Source organism: Lipotes vexillifer, unplaced genomic scaffold, assembly GCF_000442215.2.
Source record: "Lipotes vexillifer unplaced genomic scaffold, Lipotes_vexillifer_v1.1 scaffold822, whole genome shotgun sequence".
NCBI lineage: Eukaryota > Metazoa > Chordata > Mammalia > Artiodactyla > Lipotidae > Lipotes > Lipotes vexillifer.
The window spans coordinates 1,757,363-1,775,930 of NW_006770496.1; the positions used below are offsets into that span (position 1 = coordinate 1,757,363).

At 42.1% G+C, this 18,568-nt stretch overlaps 1 protein-coding gene across 2 annotated transcripts in view; it reads left to right on the forward strand.

Moving 5' to 3' along the window:
• AOAH (acyloxyacyl hydrolase) overlaps positions 1–18,568 on the forward strand; it is a 179,296-nt gene that overhangs the window by 47,087 nt on the left and 113,641 nt on the right. For both annotated transcript variants that reach the window (XM_007446115.1, XM_007446116.1), the window contains 2 exons: positions 10,683–10,742; positions 16,399–16,469. In XM_007446115.1, the coding sequence (XP_007446177.1) occupies positions 10,683–10,742; positions 16,399–16,469 (131 nt within the window). The remainder of the gene's footprint in view (positions 1–10,682; positions 10,743–16,398; positions 16,470–18,568) is intronic.

Consider the following 18,568-nt stretch of genomic DNA (forward strand, 5'->3'; position numbering starts at 1 on the left):
GCTGGTACACTACTTGTGCACAATAAATGCATATCGAATGAATGGGCTTACATTTGAACCCAGTTCTTTCTATAAAATAGGACAGTAATGCCTTCGTAATACCCCTTCTCTCTACATTCCTTCCCATCACTTGCTGGAGTCTGTACTCCCAGAGCATCTTCTTCTTTATCTTTTCTACAGACCCAACCTAAGCCTTAAGATGTCTTGATCCCATTTTTTTTTTTAACAATAAAGTGTTTCTTAATTAAAAAAAAAGATGTCTTGATCCATCTATCTAGACTTGGGCCTTTCCTGCCACTAATCTTTCAGATGACTCATCATGGGCATCCATTCTGTCCTTTCCAGTTCTCCACTCTGACCAAGGCCATAGTTATCTCCCAGAAATGCATCTCTGCATTATTCCCCTGTTGAGACAGCCTAGAGTTCATTATAATAGGAGCCTCAAACTTGAATAGTTTGGGAGGCATATTCTCAGAGGCTACCACAGTTCTTGGAATCAAGTGTATGTTCAATAAATGGTGATTTTTTAAAATAAAATGAATTAATGAATGAGGAGTGAGGTCGAATTGGCAAGAGGATTGGAGTTTAGCATCTCCTCTGTTTAAAACCAAACTGTTCTCTAGTAACCATCAATTATTCCTTTGTTCTTGTTCAAGAAAATAATCTCTGACCCCGAGCTCCATTTTGTTTAACATGGTGTGTGTGTGTGTGTGTGTGTGTGTGTGTGTGTGTGTGTGTTGTGTGTGTGTGTGTTTGGGTAAATTTCTTTAACCTATCTGTGTTATGACTTGGCTTTTTTGTGGCAGGTACATAGAAAATAAAAATGATTAAGTGTTCTCAGTTTAACAGTATCTCTGTGACAAACAAGGAAAGGAAATTTCTTCCTCTGTCATCATGGTTACATTGGAGCCTCCAAGGTTACTACCATGGACAACTCTAGCAAAATAGTAGCTCAAAACCTGAACTAAATAGAAAAAATTAAGCTTCTCTTCTTCAGTTGTCTGGTCAACCTACCCAACTTGTATTTGCTCTTCTGTTCTCCACCCTAACTCTGTATAGTATGTGAGTGTTTTCTCACAAATCCAGGCCTACGAGAAAACAAATTATTAAATAAGAAAGAAGGCATTTGTGTGATCATCAGAGTTTTAGGTTAAGGAAATTTCCTTCTTGAGTGATAGCTATTCTTCAACTGTGACTTGGCAAATCATTAGAAAATCAAATGTTATTTTTGAAGGGAACAAACATCCGAGAAAGAATAACTTACAGGGCCTCCCTGGTGGCGCAGTGGTTGAGATCCCGCCTGCCGATGCAGGGGACGCGGGTTCGTGCCCTGGTCCGGGAGGATCCCACATGCCGCGGAGCGGCTGGGCCTGTGAGCCATGGCCGCCGCTGGGCCAGCGCGTCCGGAGCCTGTGCTCCGCAACGGGAGAGGCTGCAACAGTGAGAGGCCCGCGTACCGCAAAAAAAAAAAAAAAAAAAAAAAAAAACCTACAGCTTTGGAACATTTTTTGTGTACCTTGATATTCTGGAAGACTTAATAAAGTTTTCCAAATTACCTCACTTAATAAACTCATAGCTGTGTCTGGAAGACAACCATATCTCTGATAACTGAGGCCAGAAATGGTACTAAGGTGAAAAGAGCCTTGGCTAAAACTGATAGGCTTTCAAGGCATGGACAGTCATTCTCTTAGTCTCATAATATGCATTTACTAAGCCCCTATTGTATGATAGGTACACATTAGGGGCTGAAAAACAAAAGGCAATTGACAACCACAATCTGAGTGGCTATAACATACCCAAAGCTGGACTAAGTACTTATCATACATCATCTAAAATCCTCCCACACAATTGCGAAGTTATTCCATTATCCCAATTTTATACATGAGAAATCAAAATTCAAGTAAATTGTTGGTTGTGGAGTTGTTTACTTGACAATATTTCTAAGGTTCCTCTTTAAGCATCTCAGGAAATTATGAGCAGTGAGATAAATTACAGGGGAATATAGCCATGTAGATGCAAAAAAGTCAGCTTAAAAGCTTAAACTGGAACAGAATATAGTATCTAAAAATAAACCCAAATGCATTTGAGATTCTTGGTTTTGATTAAAAAAAGATAGCCTTTCAAATCAGTGGCAAAACACTGCTTTATTCAGTAAATGGGTGGGATTAAAGACTAGACATCTGGGGAATAAAATTTAAGCTAGGTGTTTATCTATTCCTTATAGCAAAATAAATCCCCAATAAATTAAAGGTTGAATCATAAAGAATGGAACCATAAAAGAAGAAAAACCTGAGCAATTTTATTCATAATTTGCCCAGAGTCACAAAGGGAAATATGAATACATCTCACTTATAAAAACCTGGCATACACAAAGTCAAAAGACAAATGGCAAACTGGGAAAGGTTTTTGTAATATGCCACACTATAAATTATTTTCTCCATGATTCAAAGAGCTCTTACAAAATCAAAAAGGAAAAACAGAGCAAAGGCTGCAAAAAACATTGGTCTATAGAAGAAGAAAATCAAGGGGCCAAAAATGACGGGGGGATATGATGATCCTTTTCTCATAATTAAAAAAGTGAAAACTAAATGAGATTCCATCTACCTCTTATGTATTTTGCCTCTGCAAAACTCTCTGAAGTTCATTAGACAAGAAATTATCACAGAAACAGAAAGGCTGTAAATATCAGAGACCACTAAATTAAATTGCTCTCTGAAGACTTGAAGGTTTAAAACTCTAACAGAACTTAGAACAACATTTAACACCATACTTGGATGTATAGTCTGCTATTCAATAATTTCCCCCAGCATTTCAAAGGATTTGACAGACATTCCAAGCCATATTTTGGTTTAAGTCTATATTTGGAATCTTGGAGAATGTATCTACTCAGATTTCTTTGGGGGTCATTAAGCTCTTAGCAATCCCAAGAATCTTCAGTGGATAGTACTAACAATGCAAATGTTAAGTTACCCTTGACTTCTGATAAGTAGAAGAAATCAGATAATTCCAAGGAAGGTACTTACTTATATGGTATTCAAATTTGGAAATGTTTCTTGCCTGCTTTTAAGAAGTTAAAAAATAATGACAACTATATATCTCTTGAGAATATGCTTTCTTCCCTTAGCTCAAGAAAAGTTAATGACCCTATTGAATTTGAAAAGTTCTAAAAGATACTTACCTAAGATATCTAAAAGATATCTTACCTAATTAATCACCCACATCTGAGCTCAGATCAGAAGTCATTTCTTCTAAGAAGTTTTCCTTGATGCCCCAAGTTAAGTTAGGTCCTCTAGGATTCCTCTTCTTTCATGGCATTCCATGCTTCCAGAACTTATCACAATTGTAATTAAACGGTTGTACAATAAGATAAATAACTGTAAAATTATTATTTAATGTCTGCCCCATCTGTTAACATGTAAGTTCCATGAAAGCAGATAATCTAGCTGATTTATTTCTCAAGTTCCCTGTGACTTCCCCAGAGCCCAGCACATTTCACTGCATATATTAATTGCTCAATAAATATTTGTTCAATGAGCAGTATTGTATACAGAATAATGGCCTCCCCAAAGAGGTCCACATTCTAGTCCTCAGAATCTGTGAATGTTGCCTTACATGGCAAAAAAGACTTTGCAAGCATGATTAAGTTAAGGTTCTATAGATGGAGAGATTATCCTGAATCATCTGGACGAGCCCAGTGTAATCACAAGGGTCCTTATAAGAGAAAGGCAGGAGGTTCAGCATGAGAGAAGAAAATGTGACAACAGACGTATTGGTCAGAGTGATGAGGTCATCAGCCAAGGAATGGGTGCAGCTGCTAGAAACGGAAGAGGCAAGAAACAGATTCTCCCCCTGGAAAGTACGGAGGGAACCAGCCCTGCTGACACATGATTTTAGCCTCTTAAGACTCATTTAGGACTTCTGGCCTCCAGAGCTATAAAAGAATAAATTTGCGGGGACTTCCCGGGTGGCCCAGTGGTTAAGACTCCGTGCTTCCACTGCAGAGGACACGGGTCTGATCTCTGCTCAGGGAACTAAAGATCCCACAGGCTGAGTGACATGGCCAAAAAAAAAAGAATAAATTTGTGTTGTTTTTAAGCTACCAAATTTGTGGTAATTTGTTATGGCAACAGTAGGAAACTAAGATGAAGAAATTGATTAATTGTGTAACATGAGGCAAGACTGATCTAGGAACCTGAACACAAATAGAATAACAGTAAAAAATTAGAATAGTATGTTACAAAGTACTTGACCCAAGACAACCCAATGACTGAATCACACCCACTATCTGACGAACTCAATTATTTGCCAGAAATCATGTGTTTAAAGAGTAGGACAATATCAAATAACAAGAAAAACCCATGAAGCCCAGCTATGGAGAACTTGGGCACATGCCCAGGTACTAGGGAAGAAACTGTCAAAATGAAACAAAATTCATTGTGAAGCCTTGGACAATTCACTTAAACAGTACTGGGTTGTGGACTGCTCAACTATAAAGTAAGGTTAAGAACTGTTCATTCCTACCTTGCTGAGTAGGTATATGGTATATACAGTGCCTGATAGAGAACTTGATACATAGAAGAACCTCTGTAAGTAGGTAGTGATGATGGCAGTGGTGGTGGTTATAGTAAAATCAGTGAATTATATCAGGAAAAGTTGTGGGGTGGGAATAGAGTTATTTAAAATAAGACTTTTTTTTAATAGGTATTTCCTATAGAAAAGGATAAAAGCAATGTGACTAAATGTACTCATGATGCTAATAGCTCCACAGTGCAGAATTTGTCCAGAAGAAGAAAAGGAGGAAATTTAGCTAATGGTAAAATATGTATGAAGAAAAGACATTTAGTGATATAAGGGAATGCATTCAAAAGTGGTGGTGTTTTCTGTTACTTTTACATTGCTTTCTTTCTCTCTCTCCGTTTTTGGTCTCTGGAAGAAGAAAATGACATGAACAGATTTCATTTTTTTCCACGTATCTTAAAGTCATAAAGCTGGGAAATGTGGGAACATGAAAATCAAATTGGACTTTGGTAGAGCTAAATCCTATGTATTGGAAAATAGCCACTGTAGGTTATGGTGGAATACAGATAAAATAATAAACCAGCAAATTCCAGCCAGACGTGCCACTATTTGATAAAAACTTATATGAGCAAAACCATCATGGGTATATGCTGCTTTGTGCTCTGATGATCAAGCAAAGTGTTGACCTCTCCCCTTTTGTAGACTGCTAGGGAGCCATGCAATGTTGTCCTTGGAATTTTCCAAGTCCTTGAATAAAGAAGTGCAATATACATATCCATGGTTCTTTGGGCTGTAAGACCCTAGGCTGAAGGCTTATATCTCTGTAAGCCTGTGTGATGGCTTCCTCTGCAATTCACTCATGAGAGTGTTAAATAGACTCTGAAGGGGATTTGAAACTGGAATAAGGAAACATTACAATCAAAGGGGGAAAGTAATGAGAAGCTGAAAAGATTTGACCATAACAGATTGCAGGGTCAAATGAGTACTTCCAGAACCAAGCCCCTCATTGTTGATGGAGAATCTGCTTATGCCTCAGATGATTGCTCTCAGTGAGTCAGAAACATCATTACAGATTCCAACTAGGAGAGTTTTATATCCAGCTCACAATCTATTCCCCAACTTTCTCTCTAACCACTGATTACATTTGCACCCTCCATTCTGAAGTTGTAATTTTTCAGAAGATGGAAGCGTGGTCTTCATACTTTAGAAACAATGGCTTAAACGCTAGATTGTGGACAGTGAAAAGGTTACCAGGGAGAGAGAGCGATTATCTTCGTTTTCACATTGCTTACAATTTGCCCCCTTTGCCTGTCACTAAGACAAGCAAACAAAATTAGCTTTAACAAATGCCTTTGAGTCCTTCCATCCAATTTTACAGATAGAAAGCAGATGCTCAGAGGTTACATAATTTAACCATGGCCATCTGCAAGCAGAGCTGATGGTTCAGGTCTCTGGACTCCAGCACCTTTCCCACCATTGCCACACTATTTTCCAAGAAGGAAGTATGCCTGAAATTTTAATACAAGCCAGATAATATGACTCATGAGGTCATTAAGGCTCAGGGGAATGGCAAGTGTAGCTCCTATGGAGTGTGGATGACTTAATGCAGAGAATCACACGGTTGGGGGAGAGCTCTGGCTCTGTATGCCAAGCGCCTACGCAAATGTGTAGAAATTCATGTAACCTAGGGACAAGTGCAGTTGGAAGCATATGATTGATAATGAAAGGAGAAAGAAATATTCATTCAGCCAGTCATTTCTCTGTGTAATCATTCATTCTATTCATTCATTTCACAAGTACTTATTAAGTATCTATGTCATGCCATGAATTATATATTAGGGATGTAATAGTGAATGACACATAATCCTTCTCATCAAGGGTTTTATAACTTGGGAGAGAAGATTGACAGCAAACTGTGATAAGACTACAATGTAGAAAGTGTTAAGTAATAATTACTATTATCCCTATTTTATAGATGAGGTAACTGGGTCTTAGAGTGGATACATAACTTGCCCAAAGTCACAGAGCCAATAAATGGCACAGTCCAGATTCAATTCAGACCTGTGTGACACAAAAATCCTTGCTTTTACTCCCACTCTGGGAGATGCTAATAGGTGTGCTAGAGAAGAAAATTGTTGTTGTTTTAAGTTTTAAAAGTTTGGGAAATCTGTAAACTAAATGTCCTGTTGGGAGAGCCACAGCACATATTAGCATATTCAAGGGTTTGAGCCACTTTGTGGTAAGGAGTACTATTTAGAAAGGCATTTCCCAAACATTCAAATATTTCAGCCAAAGCACACTGCACTGTAGTGACAACGATGAGAAAACATGCAGAGAATGTAGTGTGCAGGGGATGCTCCAGAACTCAACACAATGTCCCTCAACTTTTCAGGAGTATTGGTGAATTGGACAGGACACATTCACAAAGTGGGCCTTCTCAGGTTCTGTGATGTTAAAGAATTGAATTCTGGTACACTCAGAAGTGAAGGAAATAAAGAAAAATCGTATTTTTAGGCATGAGTTTCTACAGGGAATAATTTTTAGTGATGGGACTATCTGCTATCAATTATAGCAGCAGTAGATTTGAAAATTACAGAAAGTGCCTTTTGTTCACATGGTACTTTGACAGCAGTGACAGGCTCCACAAAGGAGAAAGCCCCTGGGACGTGAAATGATTTTAGACGTGAGTTTCTTATTGTCAAAGAGCAGGCATTTATGAGGGGGTTTGAGGGTGTGGAGAAGATCTCTGATCTACTCCAGACCTTTTCTAGAAGTTTATTAGGACAGGCTGTTCCTCACCCTCAGATTTCATGGCGTAAGTTGATTTACAAATGGAGCATGGTTTGAACGAAGCCATCCCCATGGACTTGACTGCCCCCTGAAGGCAGTAAGCACATAAATAACTCCAGCAGAAGGGCAAAGAAGAGAGGACAAAAGCGCTTTGAGGCCATTTCTGTTAGGTACAAAGACAAATGTAGGAAGCTCCGCTGCTTATAATTTTTTATCAGATAGTGGAGTGTCGGGCCTTTGGGTGGAATTTGCTGGTCTATTATTATATCTGCTTTCCACTGTATCCTACAGTGGCTATTTTTCAATACATAGGATTTAGCTTTACCAAAGCATTTTTTCAAAGCACTTACGATTTTTTTTTTTTTTTAATGTTGGTATTAGTGCACTTAAGCTGTGGGAGACAGTGGTGCTCTGGTCAAGCCAAGACCAGATAAATCTGCCCTCAGCATTCCAGGGAGGACCCCAAAAGCAGCAACTGTGCCCAGCACTAAAGGGATCAGAAGGCATTTGGTGAAGCCCTTGTCACTTCTTTCTTTTTTTTTTTTTTTTGGTTGTCTTTATCCCTCACTAAACATTGATCTCCCCTGAGACCTGAGCTGGATTAAAATCAAATCAGTTATCTCGAGGGGATCCAAGTGGCCTCTCCTAAAAAGACATTGCCAATGCCCTCTCTCTGCTTCATCTCACTTCTATTTACTGTATTTACTGTACTAGTTCCTGGTGTCTCCTTGCCAGCCCAGAAACTATGGGAGGGCAGGCGTGTCTGTTCACCCCCAGATCTCCAGGGTCCTCACCACATCCCTGTGCTGGGAACAAATCATTTTCTTCTTCAATAAGAAACAGGGCAACATGTATTGAGTTCTTTTTTTTAAAAAAACATGTATTGCTGAATTTGTGTTCATTATTGAATATTTAGAAAACACAGAAAAGAACCAAAAGGAAAAGTTATCAACAACAGTTATTATGGCATATTTCTTTGCAGAATTTTTTTTTTTGTATGTGTAAAATCTAATAGCCTGTTTTTTTCTTGCTTAGCACAATATCATAAATGTTTTCTTTTACTTTTATTTCTGTATGTATTGAGCACCTACTATGTAGCAGGAACTGTGCTAGGCCCTGTAGATGCTTGAGATGGACCTTAAAATGCAAAGGGGTATTTCCAAAGCAGAGAAGCAGGGGACCCATAATTAAGGTAGAGGGACTCCACCTTCAATATTGTGGACAATGAACTTTAAGCTCACAAGGGCAGCCAAAAAGGACACCATAATAGGAATTTGCAGCTAGATCTAGTGTCTTATAATGACCTACCAGAAATACTTACTTGATACAATAGGAAATTTTCCAGGATTTATCAAAGTCCCAGAAAAGGACAAAATTGCAGTCAGTAAGGTCAGTTTTTGAATGGGGCCATTTCCTAAGCAGTCTTTCTGTTAAAGACATCCATGTCTTAAAAATGAGGATTGTAATGAACTGTCTTGGCCCTGCTGCCAGCCAATCAGAATGGACACTGGGTGCCATGTTGGATCAAGGTCCGAAGATGCCCACCAGACTGTACCGTGACATTGGCCCCTACGTTGACTGATCACAGGGAGCTCTGGGGAGTCCTAAGGAGAGGCTGGATGGCCAAGGCAGTGATGGGGGACACTCAGGGACACAACTGCTCACCAGCTGGAGGCGTAGTGCTTCAATGGTTTAAGAAGCATACACTGTACAAGCACATCCTGGCCACAAGACCTACCTGGAGAGCAACTTCTTTTCTCAAGTTGCTAACATGTGCTCTTAGATGTCAGCGGGCCTGCTGCCTGTGACACAAGAGCCGTGGTTTGCCATCCTTTGAACTTGAGCAGGTGGAATATGATTTGGGGCAGACACTAGGGAGAGGGGTTCAGAGCCAGCCCATGGGGGGCAAGCTGCAGCTGGCTCTGCCCCCCTCCTTCCTAAAGAACCTCCTGGAAAATTCACTCTAACCCAGACTCCCACTGAGCAGTCACACCTCCACTCACGTACACACAACGTGGCTGAGGTCTTCAGAACACACGGGGCTCCATGGTGGAGGAAGGCATCTCTCAGGGTGAAGAACACGCAAAATGGTCATGTAGGGACTCAACTCCTGAACAAAGGCCAGCATCTCCCAAGAGGGCTCTCCTGCTGACCAGCCAGCTCCAAGTCCTATCCCATTACCTGTGTTTTCTGCTTAGGTGAAGGGACAATGCTCCCAGTTACCTGGACTGAGATCTATGGCACTCTCCCTGAACCTCAGCTTCCCTACTGATTTGGGTGAGGGGATAGCTGGGGCTGAAAGACAGTTTTCCAATCAAACTATCAATGACTGAGCAGGGGCTATCACGGTAGGCCCTGGACTAGAGGCCTGACATGATGTCCTGTAATCCTCACAGCACCCTATGAGGTCAGTAGCTATAATTCCCACGTTGCAGATAATGAAAATAGGGCTTTCTTATATGTCAGGGAATTCTGGGGATACTGAGGGGCTCAGAATATAACTTGCTTAAGGATTCACAGCTAGTCAGCAGCAGAGCTGGAGTTTGAACACAGACATGTAAACTATCACCCAAGTTCTATTAGGGCCACACAGGAGACAGCCTGAGGAGGAATATGGCAGGGTCAGGACATTGGAGGCGGGGGGACCAAAGCTCTGGGAAGCAGTGCTGGGAGCGAATACTTCCCCTCCCCCACCCCCTGCCCCAGGTTACTTTTCTCCCAACCCTCCCCAAAATGCACAGATATGGAGCTCCACAACAAACGTTATTGGTAATAATTAGCTAACCCTTTATACTTGCAACATAAACTCAGAAGATGCCTTTGGATGCTCTAGAAACGGGGATGTCAAAGCAGGAGAAGAGGAGGTGAACAAGAGGTGGAGTCAGCTCGAATGGCAGCTGTCATCCGTTCTTCTGTCCTACAGCACAAGGCACTCAGGTTGTCTGTCGACCGCCTCCTGCCCTGAGGCTTTCAGATCCAAAAGCAAGTTACTGAGTTTAGCATAGAGGGCAGGAAGACAGAGGTTCAGATGGCATCTCTGTCGGACACTGGCTCTGAGATCTTCAGACAGTTTCTTAGCTTTTCTGCATCTTAATTTTCTCATCTGTAAAAAGGTCATATATCTCAGAGTTGCTGTGAAGATTAAATAAGATAATATTTGTGAAGTGCTTAGCGTGGCATCTGGCACAGTGCAAATCCCTTAATAAAGAGAGTTATTAACATGAAATTGCTTTCTTGTGAATTATTTTATCAGAAATTTATGGAATAATTCCTTTATTGCTAGGTTACGAACTTAAAAAAACCTAACTTTGGAAAACACGAAGAAAGGAAAGATGAGACACAAGTTGTAATATTGTCTAACTTAATTTTTATAGGAGACGTGGAAATTGACACTAGAGAAGGCAAGACAGATTGTCAAGAAATCCCCAACTCTGGTAAGCAAGCAATGGGGAGAATGCCAGCATTTTCCTTGGCACGTTCACCTCCAAAGGCCAGGGGCTACCCCGGACGCAAACCCACAACACAACACGTCACAGTTGAATTGGGTTGGAATAGGAATATGAGCCCCTACCTCTTTTTTCTCCTCTCTTCTCTCTAGAGCAGCGTTTCTCAACTCTGGTTGTGGGCACTGTCCTGGGCATTGTAGGATGTTAGCAGCATCCCTGTCCTCTACCCACTAGGTGCCAGCACCCACCCCCCCCAATAGTCGTGACAGCCAAAAATGTCTCCTGGCATTGCCAGATATCCTCTGGTACTCACTGTTGAGAACTGCTGCCCTCCAGTAGACCATATTGGAGGAGGCTGTATCCTCCTGCTTCTCCACTTTCTATATATGTGATCTAGGCTGAGCCTCAGTTTCCCTATCAGTGAGGTAGGGACAATAACAGTGTTCCTTTCTCAAAGCATGGGTGTCAGGACTAAGAGAGTTGATGTGTGGGGGGTGTCTGGTATCATGCCTGGGACTTATCAAGCACTCTATATATGCCAGCTAAAATCATCACCATTATTATGCTTTTCCTCTAATTTTTGCTCTTTGCAATCATAGTTTTATTCAACAGAATGCCTAGTTCAAATCAGTTATCATTAAGTCAAGTATTTGACTTGGGCCCTGGTGGCCAATCAGCCCCAGTTGAAGAGGAAGCAGAAAGGTAAACCTTTAAAGAACAGTGTCTCCCTAATGCTAGCAGTCCTGGCAGGAAGGAAGCATTCATCAGAGATGAGAGGGCATGGCCTTCGTCCTTGGCTTCTCCCTGCTGGCCCTGATTCAATACATTCAATGTAGTATTGATTTGGCAACATGGAAATAAAGAGGAGGAAAATTCCTCATGGCTTGGTTTGTCAGACTTAGCAAATAAAAACAGAGGATGCCCAATTAAATTTGAATTTCAAATAAATAATGAATAACTATTTAGTATAAGTATGTCCAGTACAATATTTTATATGGCAACCCTACTTGTGGGGAGCACATGGGTTTTGATGTACAAGGCTGATACATGTTGCATGATAGTATGCAGGCATTTCTGCACAATTAATTAATCAATCACAATGCCTGCATCTCCAATTATTATTTAATTCAGTGAGTAATTAAAGGCCAACCATAGCTGGTTCAGCTAATCTGCTTAAGTTATTGAATAAGAAACTGAAACATCACATGAAACCCTTGACCACCACCTTCGGAACTCTGAACAGACTGGAGCATAATACCGTTTTTCTCTTATTCTTCTCAACATGCATCTAAAAACTTATTCTCAGGACATTGTTTACTTCACTAGTACAAACTGCCTTGGCATTAACTCAAAGACTAATTAGGATTTTACAATTTTTCATTTCTGTCACCAGAATTGCGAGCATAATTCACGGGGCAGGATTCCAATCATGACTTGCAAGAAGCCAAAAAAAAGAAAAAAAGAAAAATCAACTGAACAATTCACCAATTAAAAAAAAAAAAAAACTCCTCAAAAACCTCCTCCAATTTATTTACTCTCTACATTAAAGCTATCAGGGAAAAAATAATCAGGAAATGCAAATAAGCATCTTGAAAAACTGCACAGAAGATATTGGCTGCAATTAACTCCACTGTGATGGTTGATGTAATTGCCGACCTAGCCAGAATGTGGAGAGAAACACAGAGTAGGTTGCATGTCATTTCAGCACAGCCTGTCAGATGGAGAATCCAGACTGGGGAAGAGTTTAGTGTTACTGAAGGGAATGGAATGTTCCAGAGAAGATCTGCCTCTCAAGGAGATCCCGAGAGGCTCCTCGGGGGGTCTTCATGGATTTGGCAGAACACTAAGCATCTGAGGGTTTAGAACACCTGAGTCATGGCATCAATTTATTTAATTATCACAAAAACTCCTACAAGGTAGAGAGCATATTTCTGTTATCAACCCCATTTTACAGATGAGAGGACTAAGGATGAGAGGTTAAGTAATTCCCTCACTCCACATAGCTAATAAGTGAGAAACCCATCATTTACATCCAGATTTACCTTCTTCCAAGTTTCTACCCCTCCCACTATTCCAATAGTTCTCAACCAGACCTCCTCAGTACTGAATTTCAAGAAGCACCATTCACATCACAGGCTATGTGAATATTAGAATCTTGTAGTGCACAACCTGTACTGCTGTACGTGATGGCCCTGATTTCCAACCTACCTACTCAACAGAACCATCTGGAAAGCCTTTAAAAATTGCTGCTGTTCAAACTTGCCCCAAGTAAAATAATCCAAGTTAAATTCAAGTAAAATAATACACAACAATGGTTTAAAGCACTTCATCACACAGAAATTCAATCTTAAGTTGGCTGTATACAGAAGAGATGTTATGCTCCCGCTTTGACCCTCTATTTACCCCATTCACCTCATTCCATTTATTCAACCCCTGTTTGTTGTTCTGTATTCATTTAACATCCTGGGGTGGGAAAGCTCCAGATGCAAGCAGAAGCTGGTTAAATAGGTGGCAAAATAAAGATGCTGCCTGACTCCTGTGCCCAGGGGCAGCCCGGATTTGAGACTTTCATTTTAGATGGGATTACATGCAGTCAGATGTGATGTTTTAAATCCACTGCTGAGTTAATAACAGCCCACATTCTGCCTCTATCTAGTAAGGTTTGAATTGAAAGGAAGGGACTGTCAAACATGCAAGTGAGGACCTCTGCGCTGTTGCTCTGTGTCCATCTAAGTTCCCTTTGCAATTTTATAAGAAGAGGTTAGTCCTTCCCGTACTGTGTGATGAAAAGGCTGCATGATCAAACAGAGGGAATTCTGGGGGTCCCTGGACAAGTTGCATCATCTATTGCCCACATCCTAGATCTAATTTCTGCACAGTGAATGTCAAAGACAGCTGCAGTCTTCAGGCTGAATTTTGACAGTGACCAGCTGTGCAATTATAACATTTTATTCCATTGTATCCCTTGTATAGTAATTATCAGGCTGTTGTATAAATTTTTTAATGTATTGGTTATCATCAGTGTTAAAATCTACATTGCCATTACGTTCATTAGACCAAGGCCTTCAAACTAAAGTAAATATTAAAAGTAGCTCACACATTTAAATGCAGTCTGACTCTGGGTCTTACAATGTGTCTCTTTCCAAATTGCCACCAATGTTGGGTACAATTGCACGCTGGTGTTTATTTTACAGTGTATCTACACTGCTCATCTCAATCAGTTACCAGGTCTCTAAACACCCCTCCTTTGCACCACCATCCTCCCCCTTCCACCTCACATCTGTGGTTCCCAACCAGGGGCAATGTTGTCCTCCCTCCTCCTCTCCTGGAAACGTTGGCAACATCTGGAGATATTTGGGGGCTGCTGGCATATAGTGGCTAGATGCCAGATATTCTGCTAAACATCCTACAATGCACAGGACAGCCCACAACAAAGAATTATTCAGGACCCAATGGCAGTAGTGCTGAGGTTAGAAACCCCGGGATCATGTCTCGGATCCTTATCTGCCAACAGTTCTCTCTGTCCCATATTGCTTCCTCGAGGCCTTCATGTCACCTGCAGAGATATCTTTCCAAAATACAAATGTGATCCCACTGCTTAAGACCTTCCAGGATTCCCCACTGTCCTCAAGATAGCACGTAGTGCAGTGTCCTAGGCTTGTCCTAATGTCTCCTTCCTTCCATGGTTCACCGTGTTCTCTCAGTTCCTTATACTCCAGCCAGGTTGAAATGTTTGGCAGTCCCCCAGGACTCCAGCCCTGCCCATGTGCCCACAGCACTGCGAGGGAGCTCCCTCTACCAGCAGCCATGCTTTTCCAGCTTTGGTGTGTACTCCAGCCACCTGGGACCTTGTTAAAATGCAGATTCTGATTCAGCAGGTCAGCTGAATCTGGGGCCAGAGACTTTAGTCCTGAAAGTTCCCAGATGGCCTCAATGCTCCCGGTTTGTGATCACAATTTCATCAGCTAGAACCTAGAGCAGTGGTTCTCAAACCTTAGTGAGCATCAGAATGACTGGGAGGCTGTGAAAACACAGATTCCTGGGACCTACCCCAGACTTTCTGATTTACTAGATTGGGGGGAGCCCATGAATTACATTTGTAACAAGTCCGCAAGCTGCACTTAGAGTTGAAAAGCATAGAGCATCTGTCTCTTCCTTCCCACCTGCCTCCTATCTGATTTCTGGGTCCTTGCCTGCCTCCTCCTCCAGTTCCCAGAAAGCCATATTAATGCCTGGACCACCACAGACATCACAGAGCATGCTAAGAGCTGGGCTATTCACCCCGACGCTCCACTAGACAGTAAGCTGCATGACAACAAGGACAGTCTTTTCTGTCTCCAAATCTTGCGTGCTAATCAGCGTTTTTCCTCATCCTAGAAAGTTGGGCAAGCATCCTGAAGATCCTTAAAAACCTGAAAAGGTTTAGAAAAGGTTACCTGTTCACCTTTACTAGTGTCAAAATATTACCAACGCTGTTAATACCACTCACAGCCATCTGAAGGACTTTTTGGGCTAGAGGGAATCACTACAGGTTTCCTTGCTATCCAAAAGTAAAGTATTCCTATGAAGTTTTTCCTAAGGCAAAGAAGCAATTACCTTAGGACACATCTTGCTAACAGATGCGCAAAATAAACTGAGATCAAGCACAGAGGCTCACAGACACAGTTCAAAGCTATGGTGGCCTGATGCTGAGATGCTTAGTGTGGTTTCTGGGGAAGGAGCTGGGCGGTGCCCCTCTCACTGTTCAGGGTGCTCGCTGCCTCTCCACTGGCTCCTGCAAAACAAATGATGAACGTTATTTTTGCTTTTTGCATTTTTTTTCTTTTGTGAGAGCAAAAAAACTTCTTTGGATTCCTTTCAGTTCGTGAGTAGGTAGTAACCTAGGTCTTTCACAGAAACAAAGTGGTGTGAAGCGAACTTTTGAAAAGCGATCTGTCTCTCCCTTTGTTGATAAATGCTGGTTCCTTACTTTTTCTACCCTGTTGATTTTTTCTTTTGTCTGAGAAAAGCATCAGGAGAACTGCAATCTTTCTAAAATCATTACTTGGTAAAAGCCAGGGCTTTAAATTTATCCCACAAGCTAGAGTCTTATGGAAACTGCTGTCTGAAATCCCTTTGTTCAGGAAGCTTTGAGGGGCTTCACCTACACACCCCTCCTTCCCCTACCCCGCCTCCCCCAGGGAAGGGACCTTCCTTCTTCCTAAGCCAGTGTCTCTCCCATTAGTCTTTATTTTATCTCATAACAGGAAGGAATTATTTTATTTGAACACAGTCTTTATTTTCAAATCCTTTTTTAAAGCCACTGAGGGCAGTGAGGAGTGGAAGGTTGTCTGAGTAGAATGGACCAAGGTGGGCCAGACCCTTTTGGGGAGAGGTGGAAAAGAGATGAAGGTGGGACTAGCTGGCTCGGGGAGAAGGGGAAGCCTTCAGGATGAGGAGCCGGCATGAACGAAGGCACACAAGTGGAATGAATATGGAGCATGGAAACAGGAACAAGAGGTAAATTTAGCTAAGTAAAATGACCCAGATTCTGGAGAAAGAAGAGTCCAGAAATCCAAACTGTGGAGCCAAGAGGAGAGGCTTATAAGTTGGAAAATCATCCCTTGAACCAAACAACTCTTTTTGTTTTTGTTTTTCTCTCCAGACATATTCCAGAAGTGGTTCTGATATTTGTTCACTCCCATTTTTGGCCAAGATCTGTCAGAGGATTAAATTGTACGTATACCAGTTCCCCTTCCTAAGCACTGGCAGGCGATAGCATCTTTGGTTGTCCCTGTTTTCTAATGACTAAAATGATCTTCAAGTTAAAAGGCATCTTTCTGAAAGTGAAAGTGTTTCTTGCTCATGACTTGTACAGAAACTAGAAGACAAATTAGCTCAGAACAAATCATTTTGGAAATATACTGAATACCAGTATCTTTGAACCTCCAACCTGACTTACTGCCCCGGACTGGAATGCAGCCTGCCTGCCAGTGAGACTTGTGAGTGGCTCAGGGCATGCTCGCACCGCACCTGGGGACAGGACAGCTCCTCCTTGCTGTGTAAGATACAGACAAGGTTGGCCACCTGTTATGGCAGGGACTCTTTGAGCATCTTTAGAGCAAGGCGCTTACAAGGCTGGAAAAGGACCATTTTTTCATAGAGCCCAACCTATTACCTAGAAAATCTAGCTCTGCTATGTATGAACAGGATTCCTAATACAGACACTGTCCAAAGTTCCCAAGCCCTCCTGTCTCCATTTAAAATCCCATGCTCCCTCCAGCTGCACTCTGAGTCTGAGGTTATGCTGGCTGTTATAGTAATCACAGTCCAAAACATTAAAAGATGGAACAGTCCTGCGAGGCATGTTGGACTAAGCGGCAAAATAGCGTAGGTCCACCTTCCACTCGGCTGCTTCCCATGTGACTGTGGCAGAGGCTGCTGCCAAGCAGTGTATGGCACTGTTCTGGGGTCCAGATGCTGAACTTTCAATGCACTTCTGCACTGAGTTCTCACAATTCCGTGAAGTAGGGATTATCATTATTTCCATTTCGCAGAGAAGGAGACTGAGTCTTACAGAAGTAACTCCTCCCAGCTGTGAGGACCCAAGATACACCCCCAGGTGTATTGGACCCCACTTGTTCTTTGGAAACATCCACTTTCTTGACTCTTGTGCAATGCTGCCTCTTGAGCCAACTTTGAAGACTTGAGCCACTTAATGTCTCTGAGCTTCAGTTTCCCCATGTTTAAACTCAAGCTATAGACCCATTTGGAAAGTTTTAAAAATGCAGACTCCTTGGCCTGAGACCTGGTGGGACAGCGTGGCGTTCCTAGGTTCCTGGTTGACTGTGTCCTCCCTAGCCCTCTCACATTCTATTTCAGGAGCCAGACCGCAGATGCTACCTGTACAGATGACGCTTTAATGACTCAAAATAATGTTCCTTCACTGTGAGACATTCACAGAGACCACTCGGTCTGCCCTGGCCCCTGCTGCTTTTATTCTCACTCTCCCATAGGCAGTTCCTATCACTTGAGAGCATTCCGGTCTAGCCCAGCTCTCATGGTGAAGAGTTAGAGGGAAGAACTCCCCAGAGGTGAGAGTCAGGCTGAGCATCTGGACTGAGAGGCTGTATTGGTTTCCCAAGGCTGCTGTAATAAAATACCACAAGCTAGGTGGCTTGAAACAATGTAAATGTATTCTCTCCCCATTCTGGAGGCTGGAAGTCTGAAAGCAAGGTGTTGGCCAGATCCCTCTGAGACTCTGCTCCCTCTGAGATTCCCTCGGGGACTCTGGGTCAAATCCTTCCTTGCCTCTTAGCTTCTGGTGGTGCCCATCCATCCTTGGCAACCCTGGGCTTGCAGCTGTGTCATTCCAATCTCTGCTTCCCTCTTCTTATACAGCCTCCTTCCCTGTGTGTCTGGTTTTCCTTTTGCAACCAGTCATATTGGATTAGGGTCCACACTTATGGCCGCATCTTAACTCAGTAACATCTGCAAAGACCCTTTTTCCAAGTAAGTTCACATTCACAGGGAGCAGGGGTTAGAACTTCAACATATCTTTTTGGGGAACACAGTTCAACCCACAATAGAGGCACTTTTCCTGTGTTCCTCCATCCTTCATCTCATGAGCTTCACGGACGCTAAACGCATTGAACATCCCCCGTCTGCTTTGAAAGTATCTCAGGAGAGGAGGCGGCTGTGCATCTGACCCACATTCAGAGCCTCTTAGGGATCCAAGAGTTTAAAAACTTTTCCTGTTCATCTGCCCACATAAGCTCCTGCAAGCCAACTGTGCAGAGTGCGGACTTGGATCCTGGAACAGTTATCAATCCCGC